Source organism: Elephas maximus, chromosome 14 (assembly GCF_024166365.1).
Source record: "Elephas maximus indicus isolate mEleMax1 chromosome 14, mEleMax1 primary haplotype, whole genome shotgun sequence".
Taxonomy (NCBI): domain Eukaryota; kingdom Metazoa; phylum Chordata; class Mammalia; order Proboscidea; family Elephantidae; genus Elephas; species Elephas maximus.
This window is the reverse complement of record NC_064832.1, coordinates 26,976,905-27,004,326: the sequence shown is the minus strand read 5'-3', so window position 1 is coordinate 27,004,326 and position 27,422 is coordinate 26,976,905. Positions and strand designations below refer to the sequence as shown.

General features: G+C 39.5%; 1 protein-coding gene across 7 annotated transcripts in view; it reads left to right on the top strand.

Moving 5' to 3' along the window:
• RNASEH2B (ribonuclease H2 subunit B) overlaps positions 1-27,422 on the top strand; it is a 147,342-nt gene that overhangs the window by 77,821 nt on the left and 42,099 nt on the right. For all 7 annotated transcript variants that reach the window (XR_007513038.1, XR_007513035.1, XR_007513034.1 and 4 more), the window contains exons 6-8: positions 13,374-13,438; positions 15,513-15,618; positions 26,985-27,066. Coding sequence is in view for 4 of the 7 variants with exons in the window: in XM_049852912.1 (XP_049708869.1) it covers positions 13,374-13,438; positions 15,513-15,618; positions 26,985-27,066 (253 nt within the window). In the remaining 3 variants the exon portion in view is untranslated. The remainder of the gene's footprint in view (positions 1-13,373; positions 13,439-15,512; positions 15,619-26,984; positions 27,067-27,422) is intronic.

Sequence of the window (27,422 nt, the reverse complement as noted above, 5' to 3'; positions counted from 1 at the left end):
TTGGAGACAGGGCACACAAGTGGAGGGGCAGATGGGGGTAATGAAAAGGGGAGTTCTCAATACAATTCATCTAAATTTTGAGAGGAAGTGAGGCAGTGTGTGTGAATGTGTTTTGACAGGTTAGAAGCACTATACGTGTCTTCAGAGTTAATATGGAAACATAGTGTGGGAACCAGATCAACAAGCTGACAGCTCATGGCTGGTCAGGGTCATAGGTGGTTTGGCAAACTATGAAAGTTCTTCTGGGACCAAGAAAGTAATTCCAAGAAGCGTAAGCTTTCAGTGGGAGAGGGGAGAACCTAAGCGATTACATTTTATTTTGGTGGAGTCTTCTAACTTCACACTTGGCCGAACTTGGAGCTCCGTTTTGTATCTGAGGGTTGTGTGGCACCAAGGATTTATGAAAGCATTTCCCTCAAAGACTTTCTCGGGTGCTGAGTTTGGCAGGAGATGGCAGTCTTTCTGTGAGTGACAAATGAAGTAGCCCATAACCATTCCTGAAAGCTAAAATAATGAAGAATAATTACAAGTCATTTTAATTTTTACCAAGTTAACTCAAGTTAAAAATGCAAGTAATTCATTGTCCAGGATTTTGCTATTAGCTGCATAAGAGCAGGTATCTTAAATGAAACCCAGGAACCCAGATTCAGAAGCACAGTTAGCTCATCTCCGTCTGTCAGCTGATAGTCTGTGTTATAGCCTATGTCTCCCTCTCGCACACTGAACCCATTTATTGAATCGTTATCTCATCTTTCATACTTCTCCATCATTGCCTGACTTCTAGAAGTTCTGCCGTATTAGAAATGTGTGCCCTACATTTATCTTATTTGATTGGTCCTAAAAACTAGTTGTAAACTTCAGAATACCATGCCTTCCCCTTTGGATCTTCATGGAAAAAAAGTCTGTTCATATGCTCTCCTTGTACACACTACTTAGATAAATAAAAATATTTCACAGCTTCATGTTCTGGGTCAAGGGGTGAAGCAAGTACTGTGCAATTGCTTACATGCACTTTGATGAAGAGGCCTTTTTGGGGATGAGACATGAGAGATCTTGTTATCTCCACCCTCTTTTTTTTTTTCTCATTGTACTTTAGGTGAAGGTTTACAGAACAAACTAGCTTCTCATTAAACAGTTAGTAAACATGTTGTTTTGTGACATTGATTAACAACCCCACAACATGTCAACACTCTCCCTTCTCGACCTTGGGTTCCCGCCTCCTGCTTTCTAGTCCTTGCCCCTGGGCTGGTGTGCCCCTTTAGTCTTGTTTTGTTTTATGGGCCTGTCTAATCTTTGAATAAAGGCTGAACCTCAGGAGTGACTTCAGTACTAAGCTAAAAGGTTGTCCAGGGGCCATACTCTGGGGGTTTCTCCAGTCTCTGTCAGGCCAGTAAGTCTGGTCTTTTTTCGTGAGTTAGAATTTTGTTCTACATTTTTCTTCTGCTCTGTCTGGGACCCTGTCTTGTGATCACTGTCAGAGCAGTTGGTTGTACTAGACTCAGTCTGGTGGTGGCCATGGTAGTTGTGGTCCATTTGTCCTTTGGACTATTCTTTCCCTTGTGTCTTTAGTTTTCTTCATTCTCTCTTGCTCCCAACAGGGTGAGACCAGTGGATTATCTCAGATGGCCCCTCACAGGCCCTTAAGACCCCAGACGCTACTCACCAAAGTAGAATGTAGAACATTTTCTTTATAAGCTATGTTATGCCAGTTGAGCTAGATGTTGCCCGAGACCATGGACCCCACAGCCCTCAGCCCAGCAATTTGGCCCCTCAGGGAGTTTATATGTGTCTCTGGAGCTTCCATGACCTTGTCTTATACAAGTTGGGCTGGCTTCCCCAGTATTGTGTACTGTCTTACCCTTCACCAGAGTTACTACTTATCTATTGTCTATTTAGTGTGATTTTTGGTTTTACCATTAGACTTTACATTATTTTAAGATTTACAGATTCCAGTTCATTAATGGGAAGAATTTGGTTATGAAGAAACTGGAAAAAACCTCTAGAGAATTATACAGATTTTTTGCTGTATGAAATTTCATCTGTTTTGCCTTATTATCATTATTTTAAAAGAAGAAGAAAAAATGCAGGCCTGGAGTTTTAGAAATCTGATACACCGGAAGGTTGAGATACCCGCTTTGAAAATGAAACCTGTTTGGGCACCTGAAGCATTTTTTTTTTTTTTAATTGTGTTCTGGGTAAAAGTTTACACAGCAAAATGGTTTCTCATTAAACAGTTAATACACAAATTGTTTTGTGACACTGGTTGCCAACTCCGTGATATGTCAACACCCTTCCATTTTTCACCCTGGGTTCCTCACTTCTATTAATCCAGTTTTCCTGTCTATCCCTGCTTTCTCATCTTTGCTTTTGGGCAGGAGTGCCCATTTAGTCTCATATACATGATTGAACTACAAAGCACTTCCTCACATGTGTTATTGTTTATTTTATAGACCTGTCTAATCTTTGGCTGAAAGGTGAACTTCAGGAATGACTTCAGTTCTGATAAAAGGGTGTCTGGGGCCATAGTCTTGGGATTTCTCCAGTTTCTGTCAGACCAGTAAGTCTGGTCTTTTTTTGTGAATTTTCATTTTGTTCTACATTTTTCTTCCCCTCTGTCTGCAGCCCTCTATTGTGATCCGTCTCTCAAGACCATGGTCCCCAGCTCTCAGCCCAGTAATTCATTCTCTCAGGCATTTGGACGTATATATGAAGCTTCTATGACGTTACTGTGGTCAAGTTGTACTGACTTGCCCAGTATTCTGTACTGTCTTACCCTTCACCAAAGTTACCACTTAATCTATTGTCTGTTGTTTTTGTTAGGTGATGTTGCATTGGTTCTGACTCACAGCGACTCTATGTCCAACAGAGCAAAACACTGCCCGGTCCTGACCGTCCTCCCAGTCCTTGTTATGCTTGAACCAGCGTTGCAGCCACTGTGTCAGTCCATCTCATTGAGGGTCTTCCTCGTTTTCTCTGACTCTCTACTTTACTAAGCGTGGTTTCCTTCTCCAGGAACTGATCCCTCCTGATAACATGTCCAAAGTATGTGAGATGTAGTCTTGCCATCCTTGTTTCTAAGGACCATTATGGTTTTGCTTCTTCCAAGACAGATTTTTTCATTTTTTTGGCAGTCTGTGGTATATTCAATTTTCCCTCCCACCCCTCCCCTTCCTATTAACCAGCAAAGATTGTTTCTATCTGTATGTAAACCTTTGTGTGAGCTTGTATAATAGTGGTCTCATACAGTATTTGTCCTTTTGTGGTTGACTTATTTCACTCAGCATAGTGCCCTCGACATTCATCCATGTTGTGAGCTTTTTCACAGATTAATCATTGTTCTTTATTGTCATGTAGTATTTCATTGTATGTACCATAGTTTATTTATACATCTATTATTGATGTTTAGATTGTTTCCATCTCTTTGCTATTGTGAACAATGCTGCAATGAACATGGGTGTGCATATGGTTATTTGTGTGACAGCTCTTATTTTTCTAGGATATGTTCCTGGGAGTGGGATTGCTAGATAATATGCTTATTTCTCTTTCTAGCTTTTTAAGGAAGTGCCATATCATTTTCCATAAATGGTCGTACCGTTTTACGTTCTCACCAGCAGTGCATAAGAGTTCCAAGCCCCCCGTAGCCTCTCCAACATTTGTTATTTTCTGTTTTTTTGATTTGTCCAGTAATATTGGGTTGAGATGGTATCTCATTGTGGTTTTGATTTGCAATACTCTAATAGCTGATGGTTGTGAGCATTTCCTCATGTGTCTGTTAGCCACCTGAATGTCTTCTTTGATGACATGTCTATTCAGATCCTTTGCCCATTTTTTAATTGGATTATTTTTCTTTTTGTTGTGGAAGCATTGGATTTGCCTATAGATTTCAAAGATAAGATCTTTATCGAATTTGTCATAGCCGAATTTTTTTTCCTGTTCTGTAGGCTCTCTCTTTAATCTTTAGGTAAAGTCTTCTGATGAGCCTAAGTGTTTAATTTTTAGAAGATCCCAGTTATCTAGCTTATCTTCTGGTGTCTGTGTATTGTTAGTTATGGTTTAAATCCTGTTTATGCCATGCATTAGTGCCTCTAGTGTTGACCCTATATTTTCTTCTAGGATCTTTATAGTTTTAGGTTTTATTTTTGGGTCTTTGATCCATTTTGAATTAGCTTTTGTGTATGGTGTAAGGTATGTGTTGTTTCATTTTTTTCCAGATAGACATCTTAGGTTGCCACCACCACTTGTTAAAAAGACTGTTTTTTCCCCATTTAACGGACTTTGGGCCTTTGACAAAGATCATCTGACTGTAGGTGGATGGATTTACATCTGCGTTCTCGATTCTGTTCCTTTTCCAAGAACCAACTTTGGATGTTGTTGATTCTTTCTATTGTTTTTCTATTCTCTGTTTCATTTATTTCTGCTCTGATGTTTATTATTTCCTTTCTGGTTCTGTGGGCTTCTTTTGTTGTTCTCTTTCTATTTGTTTGAGTTGTGGAGCTAATGTTTTGATTTTGTCTCTTGCTTCTTTTTTGATGTGTGCATTTATTGCTATAATTGACCTCTGAGCACTGCTTTTGCTGTGTCCCAAAGATTTTAGTATAATGTATTCTGATTTGCATTTGATTCTAGGAAGTTTTTGATTCCCTCTTTGATTTCTTCTGTTATCTAGTGATTTTTAAACAAGATGTTATTCAGTTTCCATGTTTTCTATTTTTTTGCCTCTTCTTCCTATTATTAATTTCTACTTTTATAGCGTTGTGATCAAAGAGAATGCTTTGTGTTATCTTAGTGTTTTGGAATTTGTTGAGAGTTAATTTGTGGCTTAAGATGTGGTCTATTCTGGAGAATGTTCCATGTGTGTTGGGAAAGAATGTATACTTAGCTGCTGTTAGATGAAGTATTTTATATGTCTGTGAGGTCAAGTTGGTTGATTGTGGCCTTTAAATCTTTTGTGTATTTACTGAGTTTCTTTCTAGATGTTCTGTCCTTTACTGAGTGTGGTGTGTTGTAGTCTCCTACTGTTCTTGTGGAAGCGTCTATTTCTCTTTCAGTGTTGTTAGAATTTATGTATTTTAGAACCCAGTCATTGAGTATGTAGATATTTATTAAGGTTATGTTGTCTTGGTGGATTGTTTCTTTAATCATTATATAATGTCCTTTCTTGTCTTTTATGGTGGGTATTGCCTTAAAGTCTGTTTTATCTAAGGTTAGTATTGACACTTCTGCTCTTTTTTGGTTTCTGTTTACTTGATATATTTTTGATTTTTAATATATTTATGTCATTGTTTTTAAAGTGTGTCTCCTGTAGACAGCATATTGATGGGTCCTGTTTCTTAATCCATTCTGTCGCTCTCTGTTGCTTAATGGGTGCATTAAAGCCATTTATGTTCAGTGTGATTATCAATAGGTGTCAGTTTATTGCTGTTATTTAGTTGTATGTTGAGTTTTTTTTTTTTCTTTTTTGCAGTGGCAATATTTTCTTTCTCCCTGTTACTTTCCTGTTCTGAATTTTGTTTGAGAAATTTTTTTTTTCATTTCTTTCATTATTGTAGATTTTGTGTTTATTGTGTCTTTATGTTTTTCTTCTTTTTTATTTTGTTGAGTCAGTTTGTTAACTTTCTTTATGGTTACCTTGAAATTTACTCTTACATTCCTAAGTTTGAACCAGCCTTTTATTAGTCAATATCACCTTAACTTCCTCTGTATTCCAAAGTTCTATACCTACACCGTGTAATCCTCCTTTTATTGATTTGACATTGTCGTCATTTACAGATTGACATCTCTGGTTCCCTATTTAAAAACTTTTAGTTTTATTTTATTATTGAGAATTCATTATCTATACTGGTATCTGGCTAATGATGTCCTGTGTCCTAGATTCAAGTTGTTGTCTGATGCTGTTGGTTCTCTAACCAAAAGATTCCCTTTTATATTTCTTGTAAGTTTGGTTAGGTTTTTACGAATTCCCTTAATTTCTGTTTATCTGGAAATGTCCTAATTACACCATCGTATTTGAGGGAGAGTTTTGCATGACATATTTTCTTGTTGGCAATTTTTTTCTAAGTTTTATATATTTCATCCCATTGCCTTCTTGCCTGCTTAGTTTCTGCTGCTTTGTAAGTGACTTTTTGGTTTTCTCAAGCTGCTCTCAGGATTCTTCCTTCGTCTGTGGTTTTGGCAAATGTGACTGTGATATGTCTTGGTGGCTTTCCTTTGGTGTCTCTCCTGTATGGGGTTTATTGAGCTTCCCGGATTGTCAGCTTTTTGTCTTTCATGATATTTGTTAAGTTTTCTGCCAGCAAATCTTCAATGGTTCCCTTTGTTTTTTGTTTTAACCCATGTTCTGAAACTCTGATCTTGTGCATATTTCTTGCTTTTTATTGTATCCACATGATTCTTAGGTTTTCTTCATTTTTCTTCTACCTTTTCTCTGATTTATCCTCAAGGTGGCGTCCATGGATTTGTCTTCAATTTTGTTGATCGTGTCTTCCATTTTTTCAGATTTGCTCCTAAAATCTTCTATTGAGTTTTCCATTCCAAAATTTTGTCATTTATCTTATGGATTTCTAATTACTGTTTTTGTATGTTTTCTAATTGTTTCTTTCTTTCTTTCCTTCCTTCCTTCCTTCCTTCCTTCCTTCCTTCCTTCCTTCCTTCCTTCCTTCCTTCCTTCCTTCCTTCCTTCCTTCCTTCCTTCCTTCCTTCCTTCCTTCCTTCCTTCCCTCCTCCCTTCCTCCCTTCCTCCCTTCCTCCCTTCCTCCCTTCCTCCCTTCCTCCCTTCCTCCCTCCCTCCCTCCCTCCCTTCCTTCCTTCTTGTATTATTTTCCTGAATTCTTCTATTGCTTTGTCTGTGTTTTCCTTGATTTTGGTATTTTTTTTGTCTGTGTTTTCTGGATTTTTTCCTGAGTTTTTTTCTGTGTTTTCTTTGTTTCCTAATTTCTTGGAGAGCCCTGAGTACTATGCTTTTGACTTCTCTATCATGTAGCTCCAGTGCATTTTCTTCTACCAAAAGGTCATCTTATGCTTTATTTTGGTTATTTGCTGGAGCCATCTTGTCCTTTTTTTATATATTTTGATATCATCTGTTGTCCCTGAGACATTCAGGTATTATTTTCTTTATTTATCAACTGTTAGTTTGTTTCATCCTGCTTTTTTGTTTTGTTTGGTTATGTCTGGGTCAGCAGACTGGGCATGCTTTGTTGCTTTGTTTGTGGGCACGATGGTTCTCGCCATCTTTTCTGGGTGGGCAGAGCTGGTTGCTCAGCTGTGATACAGCAGGGCAGGTCCAGTGGGGGAAGGGGAGGGATGGGTATGGGTTGTTTGTTTGCATCGCAGTGGGGCAGAGCCAGCAGAGAGGCGGTGTCATGGGCCTGGTTCCATTCGGGACCACAGGGCACAGTGGGCTGGAGCCAGCGAGGAAGGGGGCACCACGTAGCTGGTTCTGCTCAGGGCTGTAACAGGGCGGAGCTGGCAGGGGCTTGTGTCACGGGGCTGGTTCAGCTCGGGGCTGTGGTACGTGCCAGATTGCAGTTGGTGGGGACAGGGGTGTCACAGAGCTGGTTTGGCTGGGGCTGCGGGGTACAGCAGGGTGGAACTGGTGGGTGACAGGCTAAGGCATCACTGGTTCCACTTGGGGTGCAGGGCATAGAAGGATAGAGGAGAGAGGCGGGCACTTGAGATGCAGCCAGCAAGCATGGTCTTACTTCACTCTGGGTATGTTCATGCTGTTCCTCTATTTCCTATTGGGAATTCCATGAAGGTGCCTTTCTGTGCTCTTCCTGCAGTTGTGTTGGCTTTATTCCAAGATGGCCACACTGCATTGTGCCGGTTGGCCAGGAACATCCACTCTGTATATCTACTCATTTGCTGTTTTCGATCAGTTTCTTCCTCTCAGTGGATTCCTGTCTAATACTTTATCACTTCATTTAAGGTGCTGGGTTCCAGGATTGATGTCTGTACCTGTTCTACTTGTTTTTTTGGGTCTTTGTTGCAGAGGGAGGGCTTAGTGCACCTGACTAGTCTGCCACCTTGGCTCCACCTCTTGCAATTTTTTTTTAATTAAAAAATTTAAAGATGGAGAAAAATATATGGATTAATATTATAGATGTTTATACTTAACCCTAAGAATGAATAAATGTTAATGTTTTGTTATATTTGCTTTGTAGCTCTTTTTCTTTAAGAACAATCTAGTAATCTGGTCTCGGGGTTTGACTGGATGCAAGGAAAATTAAAAATGTATTCACTATATAGTTTTGAACAAATCATTGAAACTTCCAGTGTCCTTGACCTGTAAGATAAAGGGGTTGAAGGAAAGACTATCCCCCATTTCTTCTTTTATAAGAAGTATTTTGCAGTTTTTCTAAATCATGAAATAAAGCTTTCATTCTCTTAGCTTTATAGTGTTATGATTTCTGAATGACAAACATATGAACATTATGTAAGTATTTAGGTTAATAGCATCTAGCATTTACCACAAAGAGAGGCTTGAGGAATTAAATGAAATAATACAAGTAAGTAAATGCCCAGAAGAGTCGTGGGTATATCGTAAATGCTCAGTAATATTAGTATCATTAAGACTTGCTGAATTAGAAAATCTTAATTCTTTGCTGACTTTTACTTTAAGTACTAGGTACACAGAAAGTGACGAGTACACACGTGTTTGATGCTCAGTTGGTTAGTATGTATTCAAGTGGTTTAAGTAGGAAAATGGGTATAACTAGATAATAATAAAATAGCTACCGCATATTGTTCTGTTGTTGTTAGTTGCCATCGAGTCAACTTGGACTCATGGCAACCCCATATGTGCAGGGTAGAACTACCTCATAGGGTTTTCATAGGGTTTTCTGAAGCAGATTACCAGGTCTGTCTTCCAAGGTGCCTCTGGGTAGATTCGAACCACCAAACTTTTGGCTAATAGTCGAGTACTTAAATGTTTGCAGCACCAGGGACTCCTATTGTCCAATTGTTCTACACACACATATATGTTATTTAATCCTTGCAGCAATTCTCTGTCACTGATATTATAACCTGCATTTTCACAAATGCAGAAACAGAGGCTCAAAGAAGTTAAGTAATTTGACTAACATCACAGAGCTAGAAGTGGTGAAACCAAGAATTGAACCCTGCGTCTGTCTGACACCGACTCTCTCCTTTCCCTTTTCTCCCATCCTTCTTATAGCTCTGCAACACTTCTAAAATGCTCTATTAGGGTTTTTAGGTGTTGTTTCGTGTAAAATTGGAACTTGATTTTTGTGTGTGTGTGTATACCTCCTATTAATATTTCATCTTTGTGTGTCGTGAAAAAGGAGACAGAAAGATCTTTAACAGGGTGTGGAAAATGTGGAAAAAACAGTCCTCCTTGCCAGCAGTAGGCTTTCTATTCCAGGCACCGTGGTCCCTTGCAGGTCATCTTAGTGATTGCCTTGGGTACTGACTGCTTATTTGAATTTGGATTATTGATCATTTATAAATTAACGCTCAATTCCATTTTCTGTATTTTATTTCTATGATTTTTAAATAAGGAAAAAAAAAAGATGATTGCCAAAGAGAGGTTGGAGTCCCTGGGGTGGTACAAATCGTTAAATATTTGGCTGCCAACCAAGGGGTTGGAGGTTCACGTCCACCCAGAGACACCTCAGAAGAAAGGCTTGATGATCTGTTTCCAAAAAATCAGCCATTGAGAACTCCGTGGAGCACAGTTCTACTCTGGCACGCATGATGCCGCAAGTTGAAGTTGAATTAACAGCAACTGGGAAGAGAAAGAGAGTTCTGGTAATATCCGTGACCAGGAGCAAAGATAAAGAAGAAAATGGATATTTTTTAACTTCCATCCTCTCATGGACACTTCTGCAGATAGTGTAAAGTTGCAGTACTTACGTTCCCCAACCAGCTATTTTGAAATTAAGCTCCAGATGTGGTCTTAAAAGTCTGTGGCATTAAAGACCTGGTTTACTCTGCTGGGTTTGTGAGAGCCTTCCTCTTCCATTCTCCCCGGTGACGAAGCCATGGTTGTTTGCACCCTGAATAATGATGGCGGTGACCTTCGCCTTGTCTACTTTATTAGAGAAGGAAATGCTGTGTCTCTGCTTGCTAGCTCTGGGCTGTAAAGCACATTTCTTGCCAAGGAAGTTCACGTACGGTGGAGGGATGACAGGGGAGAGGGTTATGGACTTCATTCTTGAGCATTACACTTTGTTTCATGTTGCAAGCAAAGGCTGCGATGTGCTGTCTGATGTGATTAACAGGAAGAGCCAGGAAAACTTACCTGATTAAAATACCCCAAGTCCACCTGCCAAGTTTCTATCCCCAGGAGGCAGGAAAAAAAGAGACCATGTGAGTTTCTCAGTTATGGAAAACATTGAGGAAGTAGGTGTTAAAATGTGCTTCGGGCAGTTTGTTCAGCAATACATCAGCGATTACCCAATTGCTGAACATGCTGTTTAATTGTGGACTCACTTCTATGCCATCTTTATTTTCTAAATCTAATCTTTCCAGATGTTTGAGACCAGTTTTATAGGTACCAGACACATTAGGGGAAAACCTTTCCAGAATAGCTCACATTATCAAACTTTCTAGCTCTCACAAATATTCAGTTTAGGACACAAACAAGTTGTGGCGTTTTTCATAATTATGCGTAGTCTGTTACCTTTATGAATGTCTTAAATCTCCTTGCTTATCAAAATTTGCAAATTTAAAAAGTAAGCAGTAGTTCATGTACTTGGTTCTTGTATAGAATTTTGGGATATTCAAGCTGAATGGTCCTTAGTGATCTCTTGTCCAGGGGATGTTTAATGTAGAAATAAATTTGTCATTAATAACTTTCTAGAAAGAAAACTCTAGGCCCAGATGGCTTCACTGGTAAATTTTACCTTACTTGTGGCACAGTGGTTAAGCATTTGGCTGCTAACCAAAAGGTCAGCAGTTCGAATCCACCAGCTGCTCCTTGGAAACTCTAGGGGCATTTCTACTCCGTCCTATAGGATCGCTATGAGTTGGGATTGACTGGGCGACAACAGGTTTTGGGGTTTTTTTTTGGTTACGGAAGAAATAGTACCAATCTCACGCAAACTCTTTCAGAAAATAAATGAGGAATATTTTCCAATTAACTTTATGAAATCATAATTGACCGCATACCAAAATCAAAATTATTACAAAAAGAAAACTAAACCAATGGTCCCTTGTAAACATAGACTGAAAATTCTTAACAAAATATTGGCAAATTAAACACATAAGAAGGATAATACGTTATGACCAAGTAGAGTTTATCACAGGAATACAAAGTTGGTTGAACATTAGAAAATCAGTGTAATTTACAATATTTACACATTACAAAAGAAAAACCATATGATGATCTCAGTCCATGCAGAAAAAGCATTTAAAAAAATTCAACCATGATATAAATTCTCAACAAATTAGGAATAAAAGGGAACTTCCTCAATCTGGTAAGGAACATGTACGAAAAATTTCCACCCAACATCATGCTTCATTGTAAAGGGCGGAGCACTGTTTCCCTAAGATTAGGGACAAGGCCAGGGTATCCTCACCACTTCCGTTCAGCATTGTAGTGGAAGTGCCAGCAGGCTCAGGAAGACAAAGAAGAGATAAAAATCAGACGAATGGGGAAGTGAGTAGTAAAACTATCTTTATTCATTGTCACGTGTGTTGAAAAACTCCAAAGGAATCTATCTGTATGCTAGCAGTGTACAACTGGATAAAGGAATGAAAACTTACCGTTCATAATATCAGAAATCCTGAATCTTTTTTTTTAACCACTTGCTGTTGAATTGACTTCTACTCGTGGCAACCGCATGTGTATCAGAGCAGAACTGTGCTCCATAGGGTTTTCAGTGGCTGAGTTTTGGAAGTAGATCACCAGGTCCTTCTTCTGAGGCACCTCTGGGTGGACTCAAACCGCCAACCTTATGGTTAGCATCTGAGCACTAAGTGCGAAGGGATAAATTTAACACAACTTGTGCAAGACCAGTGCACTGAATGTGACAAAAACATGGCTGACTAGCTCAGTGCCTTTGGATAATGCACTGAACTGCACTCAAACTCAGTCCTTTAAGATGGGGGTGAATAGTGGTTGCCACCTGAGAGTCATTCTGAGAACGAAATGAGAAAGCCGGACAGCAGGCTGGGAGCCCAGGCAGCCTGGCTGCAGGGTGGCAGACATTGCCCCTTTGAATTCTCAAACTGCTGACATGCCAATTTCAAATGTCCCTCCTTTTTGTTATCGCCGTGACACGTCCTGAGCATATGGTGCAAAGCCCAGCCCCCACTCTATCCTGCCTTATTATTGTCCATGATGTTGATGCCAGCACCACCAAAATGGGATGAAACGCACAGGACCTCCCGGCCCCTGTGGCACACAGATCATTTAGTGGTGCTCAGGCAGTTTAACAGACTGCAGAAATCCATCCCTGAATAAGCAGTTTGCATTTCCCACCGCAATTATACAGAGGGGAGCAAAAGAAAAAGGCATTCTGTATCACCCTAGGAGAGCGCCCGTGGAGTCACAGGTGGCAAGCCTGCCTCTGGCGTAGGATTTAAGATTTACGTGGTCATGCAGACAATCCTACCAGAGGGAGGGGGTGGGGAGTAGAAGTGCTGCCTTTGCTAATTGCTCAGAAAGCAAGCAACCGCGTGAAAGAAAAGTGTTACAGAGGAAACAGCGGTTTAGTGACATAGCACATAAAGCTTAGTGGATTGTGAGGGGCAGAAGTATAACTTATAAAAGGTGAAAATTTTATTCCCGTAAAGGAGCAGGTTGAGTCTGCCATAAATCCAAAAAAAAAAGTCCCTCGAAATGGCTGTGGTTCTGTTGTAATACATTAAAAGACATACGTATCTTTTCTGTCTTGCTCCACTAACCCAGCCAGTGCAGTACTGAGTAGTCGATAGGATTTATTAATTTTCTTTCCTGAAAACACACAGTGAACCTTGTAGGCATCAGCATTTGGTTTCTATTTTCTTTCTTGGGATTTCCATTATAATTTTAGAAGAGACAGCTTTCATCAAAAACATTGAGGTGAGCTTAAAATTATCTAGAAAAACTAAGGTTAACTGGCATGTTAGTTTGCTGAGTTTTAAACAAAATTACCTTTTCCATAATTTGTATAATTTGATGATTTTCGTAAATTTCCACCTGATTTAGTGGTTGGATGAACCCTGGGGTACCCAAAGTCTGTTTTGGAATTTTTTTTTCTTTTTTGCATCCAAGTAGGACCTCAGGTTTATAAAATCGAATCTTTCAAGAACACAAACTACTAGGAAATATTTTTAAATTATTAATTGTATGTGTATATGAGATAACCTGATGAGTTTATTTCATGCTTAATCTACCATGCTGTCTTTTTTTTCCTTTTAATTTAATACAGAAATAGACAGCAAAAAATATTACAAGTACAGCAAAGAGAAGACACTGAAGTGGCTGGAAAAAAAGGTATAGTACTCTCTAAGTGCCTCGTGGTAAAATAAAAATGTAATGCTCTTTTTAAAAAAATCTTTAGACAAGACCCCCCCCCCAAAAAAAAAAAAACAACCAAACCTGTTGCTGTCAGGTCAATTCTGACTCATAGCAACCCTAGAGGACAGAGTAGAACTGCTCCGTAGGGTTTCCAAGGAGTGGCTGGTCGATTCAAACTGCTGACCTTTTGGTTAGCAGCCATAGCTCTTAACCACTTCATCACCGGAGCTCCTTAATAAATTCAAAGTCCATGTTATATGTCCAACTAAAATAGGAAAACTATCTAAAAATATCCAGGTGTGAGAAAAAATCTTTCGTTTTTATCCTTCCTAATTCATATATCTGCCGTCAGCCTGATGTTCTCCTTTAGCTGACATCCCCATTCTGCCTGATCCTCAGCACTGAATGGAAGAATGTCTTGCTTTTTGTTGGTGTGAATTTGTGCCTTCCAAGCCAGGTGATGCCAGGCTTGACGTGCATTTGCTGCTGTCGGCCCTGCAGGTGTCTGAGCTGTTGATGTTGCCCACACACAGCCACACAGGGCTTAGATGGTTTGTTTCCCATGCTCACTGTCTGGGCTCTGAAGAGGGGTCACCTTCTAGGCAAACCATCACTTTCTTAGTAAGCCTAAGAATTATGACTCAATACAAGGTCTAGGCCAGTGCTTTACAAATTGACTGAGTAAGTCACAGCCAGGATTTCTTTTTGAATGGAATGGAATGGAATAGAAAATAGAATTGAACAGAACGTGTCAAAGTACATCACAGAGTAAGGGCAAATGTTGAAGATGGCTCTATGAAACATGTATTTATATATGTGTTTGAGTATTGGATTGCTGTGTATTTTTTACTGTGGGTTATGGTAACAACAAAACAAAAAAAAAAGTAAAAACACTTTAAAAGCTACCGGTCTAAGGAACAGTGTGTGTTCACACTGATTTGCAACCTCACCAAACCAGATCAACTGATGACAAAGCTTTACAAGTTTGCTGGTTACCAGCACTTATCATACTGTTTCCTAAGATTCTTTTATTCTTATATATGAAAAACATGTTTGTTTGTCATATCATGTTACTGGGCACATGGAAGCCAGGAAACATGGAAAGGAACCCTGTAGAACTAGTCAGATTCTTAATGTACAAAATAGTAAGATTTAAAAAATGCCACCGTGTTTCACTTTTCATCTATGCGGTAATGGTAGCATTCTATGAGGTTGAAGTATGAGTATGAAACTCAGCAGAATCTTGTGTGTAGTGTTTGCTTTTAGCAAATGATAACGGCATGCGTACAAACCAAACCTGTTACCATCGAGTCGATTCTGACTCATAGCGACCCTGTAGAAGAGAGTAGAACTGCTCCATCTGGTTTCCAAGGCTGTAATCTTTATGGAAGCAGACTGCCACGCCTTTCTCCGAGAAGCGGTTGGTGGGTTCAAACCGTTGACCTTTCTGTCAACAGTTGAGCGCTTAACCACTGCGTTACCAGGGCTCCTTTATGGCATGTATAACAAAGTGAAATTTATGTTTATTGATTTTTTTTTACTTTCTTAATTTCCTAGGAAGTGGGAGGTTTATATTGTTTATTCTGTTTAGAAGATTACTACATAGAAGTAATGGTAAACACTCATGTAGTATTTACTGTGGGCCAAATGCTGTTCTAAGGGCTTTACTTGTATTAACTCATTTAACCCTCACAACAATCCTACGAGGTAGGTACTATTTTTCTCCCTCTTTACAGATAGAGGCACAGAGAGGTTAAGTAACTTGCCCATGGTCACAGAGCAAACCCAAGAATCCTGGCCCTGCAGTCAGGGGTCTCTATCACCGCACCTCTTAGAGTATGTGGGTCCTTGAAAGGCCGTGTGTTTCGATCAGCCAGATATATTGTTGCTGCCTCTTGGCTTTCTGTAAATGTGCAGCCATCTCTCAACTTCCGGTACCTGGCATTACTTCTCCCTGGATCTTAAATGGATTGAGGACCATCGATAAAGCCATCAATTTCTAAGGTTAAGCTGGAAATACCCTGATTTTCCCCTGTTGGTTACATTGTAGGTGAATCAGACTATGGTGGCGCTAAAAACCAATAAAATAAATGTTGGCGCCCGGGTCCAGTCCGCTGCATTTTTCCCCAGTGACCAGATGTCCAGTAATAGGGAAGGTAAGTACATCACTTCATCAGAAATGATTTTCATCCATAGTAGGTTGCGGATGTATGAATGCCTCTCTAAGATAAAAGAGTCCTTGCACTGGAGAAGCTTCACGTTCTTGTCAGTGTGTTCTACATCTCGTGGCCAGTATGCATTTTATTTCAGGGTCAAGTGTTATTTATACTATAGATTGCTTCTGTCACTGATTCAGACTCAAAGCACTCCTTCAGCAAAGACTTATTTTGCATTATTAATAAGAACAACCCTGGCTACCACTGTGTGCGCCTGGCATTAATAAGAACAACCCTGGCTACCACTGTGTGCGCCTTTGCTAAATTGCCCGTCTATACACATTCTCTAATTTGACCCTCTCAGTCAGTCTCCTTTGACACATGAGAGCCTTGAGTCTGTGTCTGCAGTCACACGGCTACTAAAACGGCAAAGCAGAGCCACCAGCCGAGCTTGTTTCCCTCGTCACCTTTTCTTGTACTGCTCCGACGGCACAGGCTTCCAATAGGCTGAAGCTGTTTGCATCGTGCTCTCAAGAAGCTAATGCCCTGATAGTAGTCTCAGTATTTTGATTTTAGATGAAAATTGATTCACTTGCCAGATTTTCTTCCTTTAGGCTATTAGACTATATTCTTTTGCTTTTTCCAGTGCAACACCCTCTTATTTTTCTACATATGAAAAAACAAAAACTAAACTTGTTGCCTGGAAACGCTGGAGTTAAGTGCTACAGCTGCTAACCTAAAGGTTGGCAGTTTGAATCCACCAGGCGCTCCTTGGAAACTCTATGGGGCAGTTCTACTCTGTCCTATAGGGTCCCTATGAGTTGGGATCAACTCAATGGCAATGGGTTTGGTTTTTTTATTGGGTTTAAACCTGTTGCCATCGAGTCGATTCCAACTCATGATGACCCTATCTGTTACAGAGCAAAATTGTTCCATAGGGTTTTCTTGGCTGTAATCTTTATGGGTGGGTTTGAACTACCAACCTTTAGGTGAATAGTAAAGTGCAAACCATTTAAGCCACCCAGAGATTTTTTATATGTATAACTGAGTAAAAATAGCTATGTAATGCAATTAACATTCTCAGCTGGTGGGGCAGAAATTATTCTGACTTTTAGCTCCACTTCAGTGTTCCTCTGTTCTAGATATGCAACTCTAAAACATCTAGCTTTAGTCATTAAAAAAATTCAAACTAGGAATACTGGCTTGTTTGTGATTGATGTTAACTCAGGTGGTCTTCATTTGTAGAACTCTGCCTTACAACACCCCACACGTACAGATGGCTGATTGCCACCATTTCAGAGTGGTGGCCAGGACCACTGAGTACACGAGGCATCCATGTTTTTAATTGGAGCTAACAAAAAAAGACGAGGGACTGAGTCAAATGAATCACTCAAACCATAGATTTTTTCTTTTAAGTATGAGAAAGGATTTTAGAGGTTAATTAGACAGATCCTCTCACTTTGAAAGTGAAAACTATGATTCTCTGAGAGGTAAATGGTTTATCCAAGGTCACCGTCCTGGCTCGTAAGCCAGGTCTTTTGCCTTAAGCCCAGTGCTTTTACCAGTACTGTAAATAGAAGAGCCTGGGCTTGGTCGTATTGCCATTTATTGTCCTAGCTATAAAGTAAGCATGCACACTTTATTTCCATTTTTAGGTCTTTAATTTGGCATGGCACCAGAAGAAACAAATGAGTGCTGTCTTTGCTTTGTGTACTTATGACTCAGCAGATAATTTGTAACCCAGAGCTGTGATAATTTTTGATTCTAAGTTAACAACAACAGTGTCTTACTGGAGACTTTTTAAGATCAAGTGGTTATCAGACCACAGTCATTTCATAACTAATGCTGAGCCAAATTTTTACCTGAGCTTGAAAGTAGGGTAGAAAAGGCAAAAGGAAGATAATGAATACCCCAGCAACAGACCAGCGATCTGCTTTTGGTAGCTTAGATCCCTATGTGATTATTCCATCTTATGATTAAGATTGATTATCCTCTAGTATTCTACATAAAATATCAAATTAAGAACAGGGCTTTAAAACAGATTTTATTGCCTTATCTAACTGTATTTAATTGAGGCCAGAAATGCAGTTTAGTACTAAAGTTTTTGCCAAATAATTGTCAGGTCCAGATGCTTTAGAATTAATAAATATTCTGTTGAATTAGTTTTTTAAATTTTTTTAAAAAAGCATTTTATTAGTTTTTGAGTAAATATGTTCAGTGTTCTTAATAAGCAAGTACTTAGTAGAGATAAAAAAAGAGATATTATATATATTATATCTCTTAAACAAGCATACTAATTTTTTAGATTTATTCTATATTGAAGTAGATCTATAAAAGATTACCTAAAAAGAAAAAGACCTGTGTACTTTATATTGTTACAGCTGATTTTTGAACTTTATTTGTATTCAAGGGCATCAACTAGAAAAAAAAAAAAAAAAAACCTTTGAATTTTTGTTTTTACTGTCATTTAATGGGTATCATTTAATGGTATCAAAGACCGCAGCCTTCGGTATGGATTACATCGCAATATAAAGAAAACAAAAATCCTCACAACTGAACCAATAAGCCACAACATGATAAACGGAGAAAAGATTGAGGCTGTCAAGGATTTCATTTTGCTTGGATCCACAGTCAACACCCATGGAAGCAGTAGTCAAGAAATCAGAAGATGCATTGCACTGGGCAAATGTGCTGCAAAGGACCTCTTTAAAGTGTTGAAAAGCAAAGATGTCATCTTGAAGACTAAAGTGCGCCTGGCCCAAGCCATGGTGTTTTCAGTCACCTTATATGCATGCGAAAGCCAGGCAATGAATAGGGAAGACTGAAGAAGAATTGATGCCTTTGAATTGTGGTGTTGGCAAAGAATATTGAACATACTGTGAACTGCCAAAAGAATGAACAAATCTGTCTCGGAAGAAGTACAACCAGAATGCTCCTTAGAAGCAAGGATGGCAAGACTGCATCTTACATAATTTGGATGTGTTCTTAGGGGGCATCAGTCTGTGGAGAAGGACATCATGCTTGGTAAACTACAGGGTCAGCAGAAAAGAGGGAGACCCTCAACGAGATGAATTGACAACAGTAGCTGCAACAGTGGGCTTAAGAATAACGATTGTGAGCATGGCACAGGACCAGTCAGTGTTTCATTCTGTGGTACGCAGGGTTGCTATGAGTCAGAACTGACTCAACAGCACCTAACAGCAACAGCACCAACAATGGGTATCTATTATGTTGCCCTCAGGCTTTGAACCAGTTCGTTCCAGTTTGAACCCCTGCTGAGAATTTGCATTTCCATCCCCAGATACACTGAATCAGAATCTCTGTTTTAACAAGATTCCCAGGTGATTCTTATGTATAATAAATTTTTAGAACCACTGCTCTACTAGTGGTTCTCAGAATTGGTCCCGAGGATCTGGATTCAAGATGACAACCTAGTCGCATGTACCATGATGTCCCTTTACAGCAAAGACCCAAGAAACAAAGTGAAACAGATATAGATGACACCAGAGCATCAAATGAAAGGATACAGAATTAGATCAAAAACCAATTGGAAAAAGAAACTGACTGATAGCAGCAAATGGGGAGATATATGAAGTAGAGGTGCCCTGCCAGACAGCCTGGCACAGTGGGGCCATTTTGAGACAAAATCAGCAGTGATCATGGGTGAGGAGCCCAGGAAGACAACATCATGGAACTCCCAACAGAAGACAGAGAAACTGTGGTAACATACCCAGAGTGAAGCAAGGTGAGCAGGACATGAACTTGAGATAAGGAGGGAAAATACAGGAAGGTAAATGAGAACTTCAGGGATCCTGGAGTACACAGAGCAGGGAGGGAGCCAGGACTCAGAGCCAGGACAACTCCCCAGCAATGGTGTATGACTGGTAGGGTGGATGGCGAGCATGGAGTAGTAGATGAACCTCTAACTGTTTTTCCTTTTCTTTTTATATATATATATTTTCTCTCTTCCCTTCCCCATCTGCACACCCTGCTCCTCTTCCGTTGGAGACAGTGTTTGTGTGACCCCAGCCGCTCGTCCTCCCCTCCCCCACCTGAGAGATCTCCCGTGTTCCCCCCAGCTGCCCTCCCTGCCGCCCCTTGCCAGAGAGAGCACTAGCATGACCTTTGGTCTACTGCTCCATCCCTCCTCTGCCAGACAGCACCTGCGCAACCCCTGGCTGTGTGCACCATCCCCACTGGAGACAGCGTCTGCGTGCCCCCTGGCTGACTGCATCGCCTCTCCCCCACCAGAAAGAGCACCTGCACTCCCCTGCCAACTGCCCTTCCCCCACTGGAGACAGTGCCTGCCTGCTCCCTGGCTAACCGCACTGCCCCCCTGACAGAGGGAGCACCTTAGCACCCCCCAAACACCTGCCTTCCTCTTTGCCCATAACCTACCCACCTGATAAGTGACTGAGCATCCCTGTACTGCCAGATAGCACCCACACAGTATGCCCTCAGCCGTCTCACACATACAGTAAACAATGATGAGGGCTCACCCTGCCCACTGTCACCCCGTCCAACTGGGGACAGGAAGTGAACCCTCCGGTGCCGCCAGACGAGCAATCACCAAAGCATGCCTGACCAACCCCCACTGATAAATCAAAACAAAACAAAAATCATAAATAAATAAAACAACACCTTAATGCCTTGGAGACAGCAGACAATATCAAATCACATAGAGAAACAAGACAAGATGGCTCAACCAGATGACCAATAAAGGGGTAGAAAACCTTCCTGAGGAAGAGATGGCAATGGAAATGCCTGATAAGGAGTTCAAAAGGTTTACATATAGGGTCCTCAAAGAGATCAAGGAAAACACACATAAAACCCTAGAAGAATTCAGGAAAACAATACAAGAACAAAAGGACAAATTAAATAGGCAATTAAAAATCATACAGAAACAGCCACTAGAAATCCAGAAGGTTAACAATAGAATATCAGAAATAAATAACTCAATGGAAGGACATACCAGTAGAATTGAAACAAAAGAAGAAATAATTAGAAAAATAGAGGACAAATACCTTGATACAGATTTGTTTGGGGAAGAATTAGAAAAAAGAATGAATAAAAATGAAGAAAGCCTGAGTTATGTGAGACACTATGAAGAGGAATAATTTATACATATTGGAAATCCCAAAACAGGAGGAGAAGGAAAAAAACCAGACTTTTTGAAGATTTGCTGAAGGAAAACTTCCCGATATCATGAAAGATGAGAAGATTTCCATCCAAGACGGTCAGTGAACCTGATACTGGATAGGCCCCAAAAGAAAGTCACCAAGACATATCATAATCATACTTTCGAAGTACAAAGATAAAGAATTCTGAGAGCAGCTTGGGAAAAGTGAAATATCACCTACAAAGGGACTCCAATAAGACTAAGCTCTGATTTCTCGGCAGAGCCCATGCAGACTAAAAGGCAATGAAATGTTTCCAACCAAGAACTGTATACCCAGCAAAATTGTTCCTCAAATACAGTGACAAAATTAGCACATTCCCAGATAAACAGAAATTAAGGGAATTTGTAAAAACCAGACCATCTTTACAAGAATATTAAAGAGAGTTGTTCAGACAGAGAACCAACAACAGCAGATGACAACCTGAGAGTGAACCACATAACGACATCACCAAGATGCCAGCCGAGACAGAGAAATCTCAAAAGTAAAATAAAGCTACAGAACCCAAAAAGGAAACCAGAGATGTCAATCTGAAATCGATAACAACTTCAAAAACAGAAAAGGGGAAATGAATGGTATAGTTACAGAAGTTCCATATACAGAGGAAGTCAAGGCAATATCTAAAAATAACAGACTGTTTTAAACATACTGCATTAAAGGTAAACTTCACAGTAACCACAAAAAAAAATTAATAAGTCTACTGACCAAAATAAAGAAGAAAATCAAAAATACTCAGTAAACACAAAATCGACAAAAACAAAGGAGATGAAAAGACAATCCATGAACAAAAAAAACTCAGCACAGGGAATTAACCGGAGCAAAGAAACTGTCAACACCACACACACAAAAAAATGCATAACAAAATGATAGCGGTACTTTCATATCTGTTTATAATCACACTGAATGTAAAGGGATTAAATGCAGTCAAGAGACAGAGTGGCAGAATAGATTTAAAAAAATGGCTCATCAATATGTTGCCTACAAGAGATAGACATAAAGAGATTAAAAATTAAAGGATGGAAAGTGAACAGCAACCCAAAAAGAGCAGGAGTGGCAATATTAATCTCTGATAAAATAGACTTTAAATCAAATCTATCATGAGACAAGGAAGGGCATTATATAATGATTAAGGGATCAATCCACCAAGAGAACATAACCGTAATGAATATCTATGCACCAGATGGCAGAGCTCCAAAATACATAAAACAAACCCTAACAGAAATGAAAAGAGAGATGGTTGTGCACCAATAGCAGGAAATTTTAACACTCCACTTTTGACGATGGACAAAACAGCTAGAAAGAAACTCAGCAAAGATACTGAAGATCTAAATAACACAATCATCCAGCTTGAACTCATAGACATACAGAGAACTCTACCCAACACATTCTTCTCCAGCGCACGTGGATCCTTCTCTAGAATGGACCTAGATCACAAATCAAGCCTCAATAAATTCAAAAATATTGAAGTAATACAAAGCATCTTCTCAGATCACAATGCTGCAAAATTAGGAATCAATAACAGGAAGAACAAGGAAAAAAAATCAAATACTTGGAAATTGAACAACACCATGCTTAAAAACCACTGGTAATAGAAGAAATTAAAAAATTCCTAGGATCAAACAAGAATGAAAATACAACATACCAAAACCTTTGGGACACAGCAAAGACAGTGCTCAGCGACCAATTTCTAACAATAAGTGTACACATCAAAAAAGAAGAAAGGGCCCAATCAATACCTTAACCCTACAACTCCCACAAATAGAAAACAAGCAGCAAAAGAAGCCCACAGCCACCAGAAGAAAGGAAACAGTAAAGATTACAGCAGAAATAAATGAAACAGAGAAACAATGGAAACAGTCAAGAAGACTAGAAGCTGGCTCTTTGAGAGGATCAATAAAATTAACAACCACTGGCCAAAATGACAAAAGAAAAAAAGGAGAAGATCCAGATAACCCAAATGAGAAATGAAGTGGTGACATCACAACAGAACCAACTGAAATAAAAAGGATTATAAATGAAAACTACAAAAAATTATACTCCAATAAATTTCAAAACCTGGAGAAAATGGACAAATTCCTAGAAGCACACTACCTACCTAAACTAACACAAACTGAGGTAGAAAATCTGAACAGATCCATAACAAAAGAAGAAATGGAAGCAGTAATAAAAAATGTTTCCACAAAAAAAGCCCTGGCCCAGATGGTTTCACTAAGGAATTCTACCAGACATTCAGAAGAGTTGACACCACTACTACTCAAAATATTCCAGAATATAGAAAAGGAAGGAATATTCCCAAATTCATTCTATCAAACCAGCATAACGCTGATACCAAGCCAGGCAAAGACCCACTAAAAAAGAAAATTACAGACCAATATTGTTCATAAATATTAATGTAAAAGTTCTCAACAAAATTCTAGCCAATAGAATTCAACAGCATATCAAAAAATAATACATCATGACCAAGTGGGACTCATACCACTTATGCAAGGATGGTTCAACATTAGGAAACCAATCAATATGATCCCCCACATAAATAAAACTACAGAAAAGAATCACATGATCTTCTCAATCAACACATAAAAGGCACTTGATAAAGCCCAACACGCATTCCTGTAAAAAGTCTCACCAAAATAGGAATAGAAGGGAAATTCCTCAACATAATTAAGGGCATATACACAAAACCAACAGCCAACATTGTTTGCAATGGAGAGAGACTGAAAGCATTCCCATTGAGAATGAGAACCAGATAAGGATGGCTTTTATCACCACTCTTATTCAGCATTGTACTGAATAGAGCAATAAGACAAGAAAGGGAAATAAAGGGCATTCAAATTGGTAAGGAAGAAGTAAAATATCCCTACTGGCAGACAATATGATCCTATGCATAGAAAATCCCAGAGGATCCACAAGAAAACTACTGGAACTAATAGAAGGATTCAGCAAAGTGGCAGAGTGCAAGATCAACAAAAATCAGTCAGATTCCTCTATACTAACAAAGAGAACTTTGAAAAGGAAATCAGGAAAACAATACCATTTACAACGTACTTTCAAAAGATAAAATACTTAGGAATAAACCTAACTGGGGATATAAAGGAAACCCTGGTGGTGTAGTGGTTGAGTACTACAGCTGCTAACCAAGAGGTTGGCAGTTCGAATCCACCAGGCGTTCCTTGGAAACTCCGTGGGTCGGTTCTACTCTGCCCTAAAGGGTCGCCATGAGTCAGAATCGACTTGACGGCAGTGGGTTTGGTTTTGGTTTTGGGGGATGTAAAAGACTTACACAAAGAAAATTACAAAACACTACTGCAAGAAACCAAAAGAGACCTTCATAAATGGAAAAATGTACCATGCTCATGGATAGGACTAGACTAAATATTGTGAAAATGTTGATATTACCCGAAGCGATCTATAGACACATTGTAATCCAGATCTAAATTCCAACAACATTCTTTAACCAGATGGAAAACCAATCACCAACTTTATATGAAAAGGAAAGAGCCCTCGGGTAAGTAAAACATTACTGAAAAGAAAGAGGCCTCGCAATACCCGATGTCAGAACCTACTCTACAGCTATGGAAGTCAAAACAACCTGGTGCTGGTACAACGACAGACACATAGACCAATGGAACAGAATTGAGAACCCAGAAATAAATCCATCCACCTATGGACATCTATTTTTGACAAATAGTTGAAATCCATTAAATAGAGAAGAGATAGTCTCTTCAACAAATTGTGCTGGCAAAACTGGATATACATTTGCAGAAAAAATGAAACAGGATCCATACCTCACCCCATATACAAAAACTAACTCAAAAGGGATCTAAGACCTAAATGTAAAACCTAAAATCATAAAGTTCATGAAAGAAAACATAGGGACAACACTAGGGTCCCTAATTTATGACATAAATAGAATATCAAGCATAACTAAAAATGCACAAACTCCAGACATAAACTAGATAACTAGGACCTCCTAAAAGTTAAATACTTATGCTCATCAAAAGACTTTTCCAAGAGAGTAAAAAGAGAACCTATCAACTAGGAAAAAATCATTGGCAACGACGTATCTGTTAAAGATTTAAACTCTATACAGAAAACTTCAACATCTCAACAATACAAAGACAAGCAACCCAAGCACAACATGGGCAAAGGACATGAACAGATACTTCACCACAGATGACATTCAGGAGGCCAACAAATATGTGAAAAGATGCTCGCAATCATTAGCCATTAGAGAGATGCAAATCAAAACCATGATGAGATACCCTCTCACCTCTGCAAGAATGGCATTGATCAAAGACTCAGAAAACAACAAATGCTAGTGAGCTTGTGGGGAGATTGGAACTCTCATACATTGCTACTGGGAATGTAAAATGGTACAATCACTATGGAAAACAATATGGTACTTCCTTAAAAAGCTAGAATAGAAATACCATATAATCCAGCAGTCCCACTCCTAGGAATATATCTTAGAGAAATAAGAGCCATCACATAAATAGACATATGCACACCCATGTTCATTGCAACATTATTCACAACAGTAAAAAGGTGGAAACAATCTAAGTGCCCATCAACAGGTGGATGGATAAACAAATTATGGTACATACACACAGTGCAATACTATGGAACGATAAAGAACAGTGACGAATCTGCAAACATCTCACAACATGGATGAATCTGGAGGGCATTATGCTGAGTGAAATGTTGTATAAACACCGCTATTATAAAAACTCAAAAGATCTACCCACGGAGAAACAATCTTTGATGGTTACAGTGGAGGCGAGGGATGGGAAGGATAAATCACTTACTAGATAGTACAGAAGTGGTAACTTTGGTGAAGGGAAAGACAGTATACAATAGAGGGGAAGTCAGCAGAACTTGACCGGGGCAAAACAAGACACTTAGAGAAACATAAGGGGAGAGGGGGATGGGGGGCAACCACAGTAAATACTATAGCATATACAACTCTACAACAATAAAAACAATAATTGATAAGCAGATATGTATGCTGAAGTGGGGGCATATAGGATATACCCACGTACATAATATAGGTTAGACTGTGGATATTTTCACATACACGTTTGTATGTACAGTGTGTATATTCATATATATATCATAGAACACAAAGGGGCACAATCACAGAAGCTTCCTAGACGCATCTAAACACCAGGGCCAGAGTTATTGGGGCTGAGGGCTGGGACCATGGTCTGGGGCATGTCTAGGTCAACTGGCATAACATAGTTCATAAAGAAAATGTTCTACATCCTATTTTGGTAAGTAGCATCTGGGGTCTTAAAAGTTTGCTAGCAGCTGTTTAAGATACAGCTTTTGGTCCCATCCTGTCCAGAGAAAAGGAAAATGAAGAAAACCGAAGACAGAAGGAAAATATTAGTTCAAAGGAATAACGGGCCACGTGAGCCACAGCTTCCACCAGCCCGAGCCCAGAACTAGATGGTGCCCGGCTACCACTAATGACCACTCTGAGAGGTAACACAATACAGGGTCTTGGACAGAGCAGGAGAAAAACATTAAAAAGACCAGACTTACTTGTCTGACAGGGACTGTTGGAACTCCTGAGACTGGCCCCTGGACACCCTTCTAATACAGAACTGAAGCCACTCCTGAAGATAGACAGCACTATCAAACAAACAATAACACACATGAGGAACGTGCTTCTTCTTAGTTCAGTCAAGTACATGAGACCAAATAGGCAACACCTGCCTAAAGCAACAAGGAGAAAGGATGGGGCAGGAAACCTGGAGGAATGGTAATGGGGAACGCAGGGTGGACAGGGGCGGTTGCCGACACATTGCGAGGATTGCAAACAATGTCGCAAAACAATTTGTGTATAAATTTTTGAATGAGAAACTAATTTGCTCTGTAAACTTTCACCTAAAGCACAATAAAAAAAAGAATCAGTCCCTAACCAGCAGCATTAGCATTGCTGCCTGGGAACTCGTTAGAAATGCAAATTCGCAGCAAAGGCTCAAACTGGAATAAACCGGTTAGAAGCCCTGGTTACACTTTTGTCATCGCCCCACCTACTGGTACACCCATTTTACAAATGAGGAAACTGAGGCCAAGAAGTTAAGTGAGTTCCTGAAGGCCAGAATTTGAACTCAGGTCGATTTGAGTGTAAAACCACCATAATTATTACTAATTGTTTTGTTTCTCCATTCTTCTTTCTTTCAGAGGATTACATTCGTTATGCCCATGGTCTGATATCTGATTACATTCCTAAAGAATTAAGTGATGACTTATCTAAACACTTAAAGTAAGTATAGTTCGTGTGCAGTGATGTTGAACAAGAACCTATGTGCTCTGGGCTCTCCCAGCAAGGGTTTTTTTATGGCTTTTCATATCATTGTTTCTGATTAGAGATTATTCTTGAGTTGTGTCATATATTGTATGGTTTGGAGGTGATTTTTAATGGATAGTGCCTAATTGTAACAAAGTGATTGGTGGGTACCGATTGCAGGAACTAGCGAGTAGTTAGGACTGGAATTACAGATTGACAGAATTTTAGAGAATCCCTGGGTGGTGCAAACAGTTAATGTCCTCAGCTGCTAACTACCAACCAACCCGCTGCTAACTGGAGGGTTGAATACTCAAGTCCACCCAGAGGCGCCC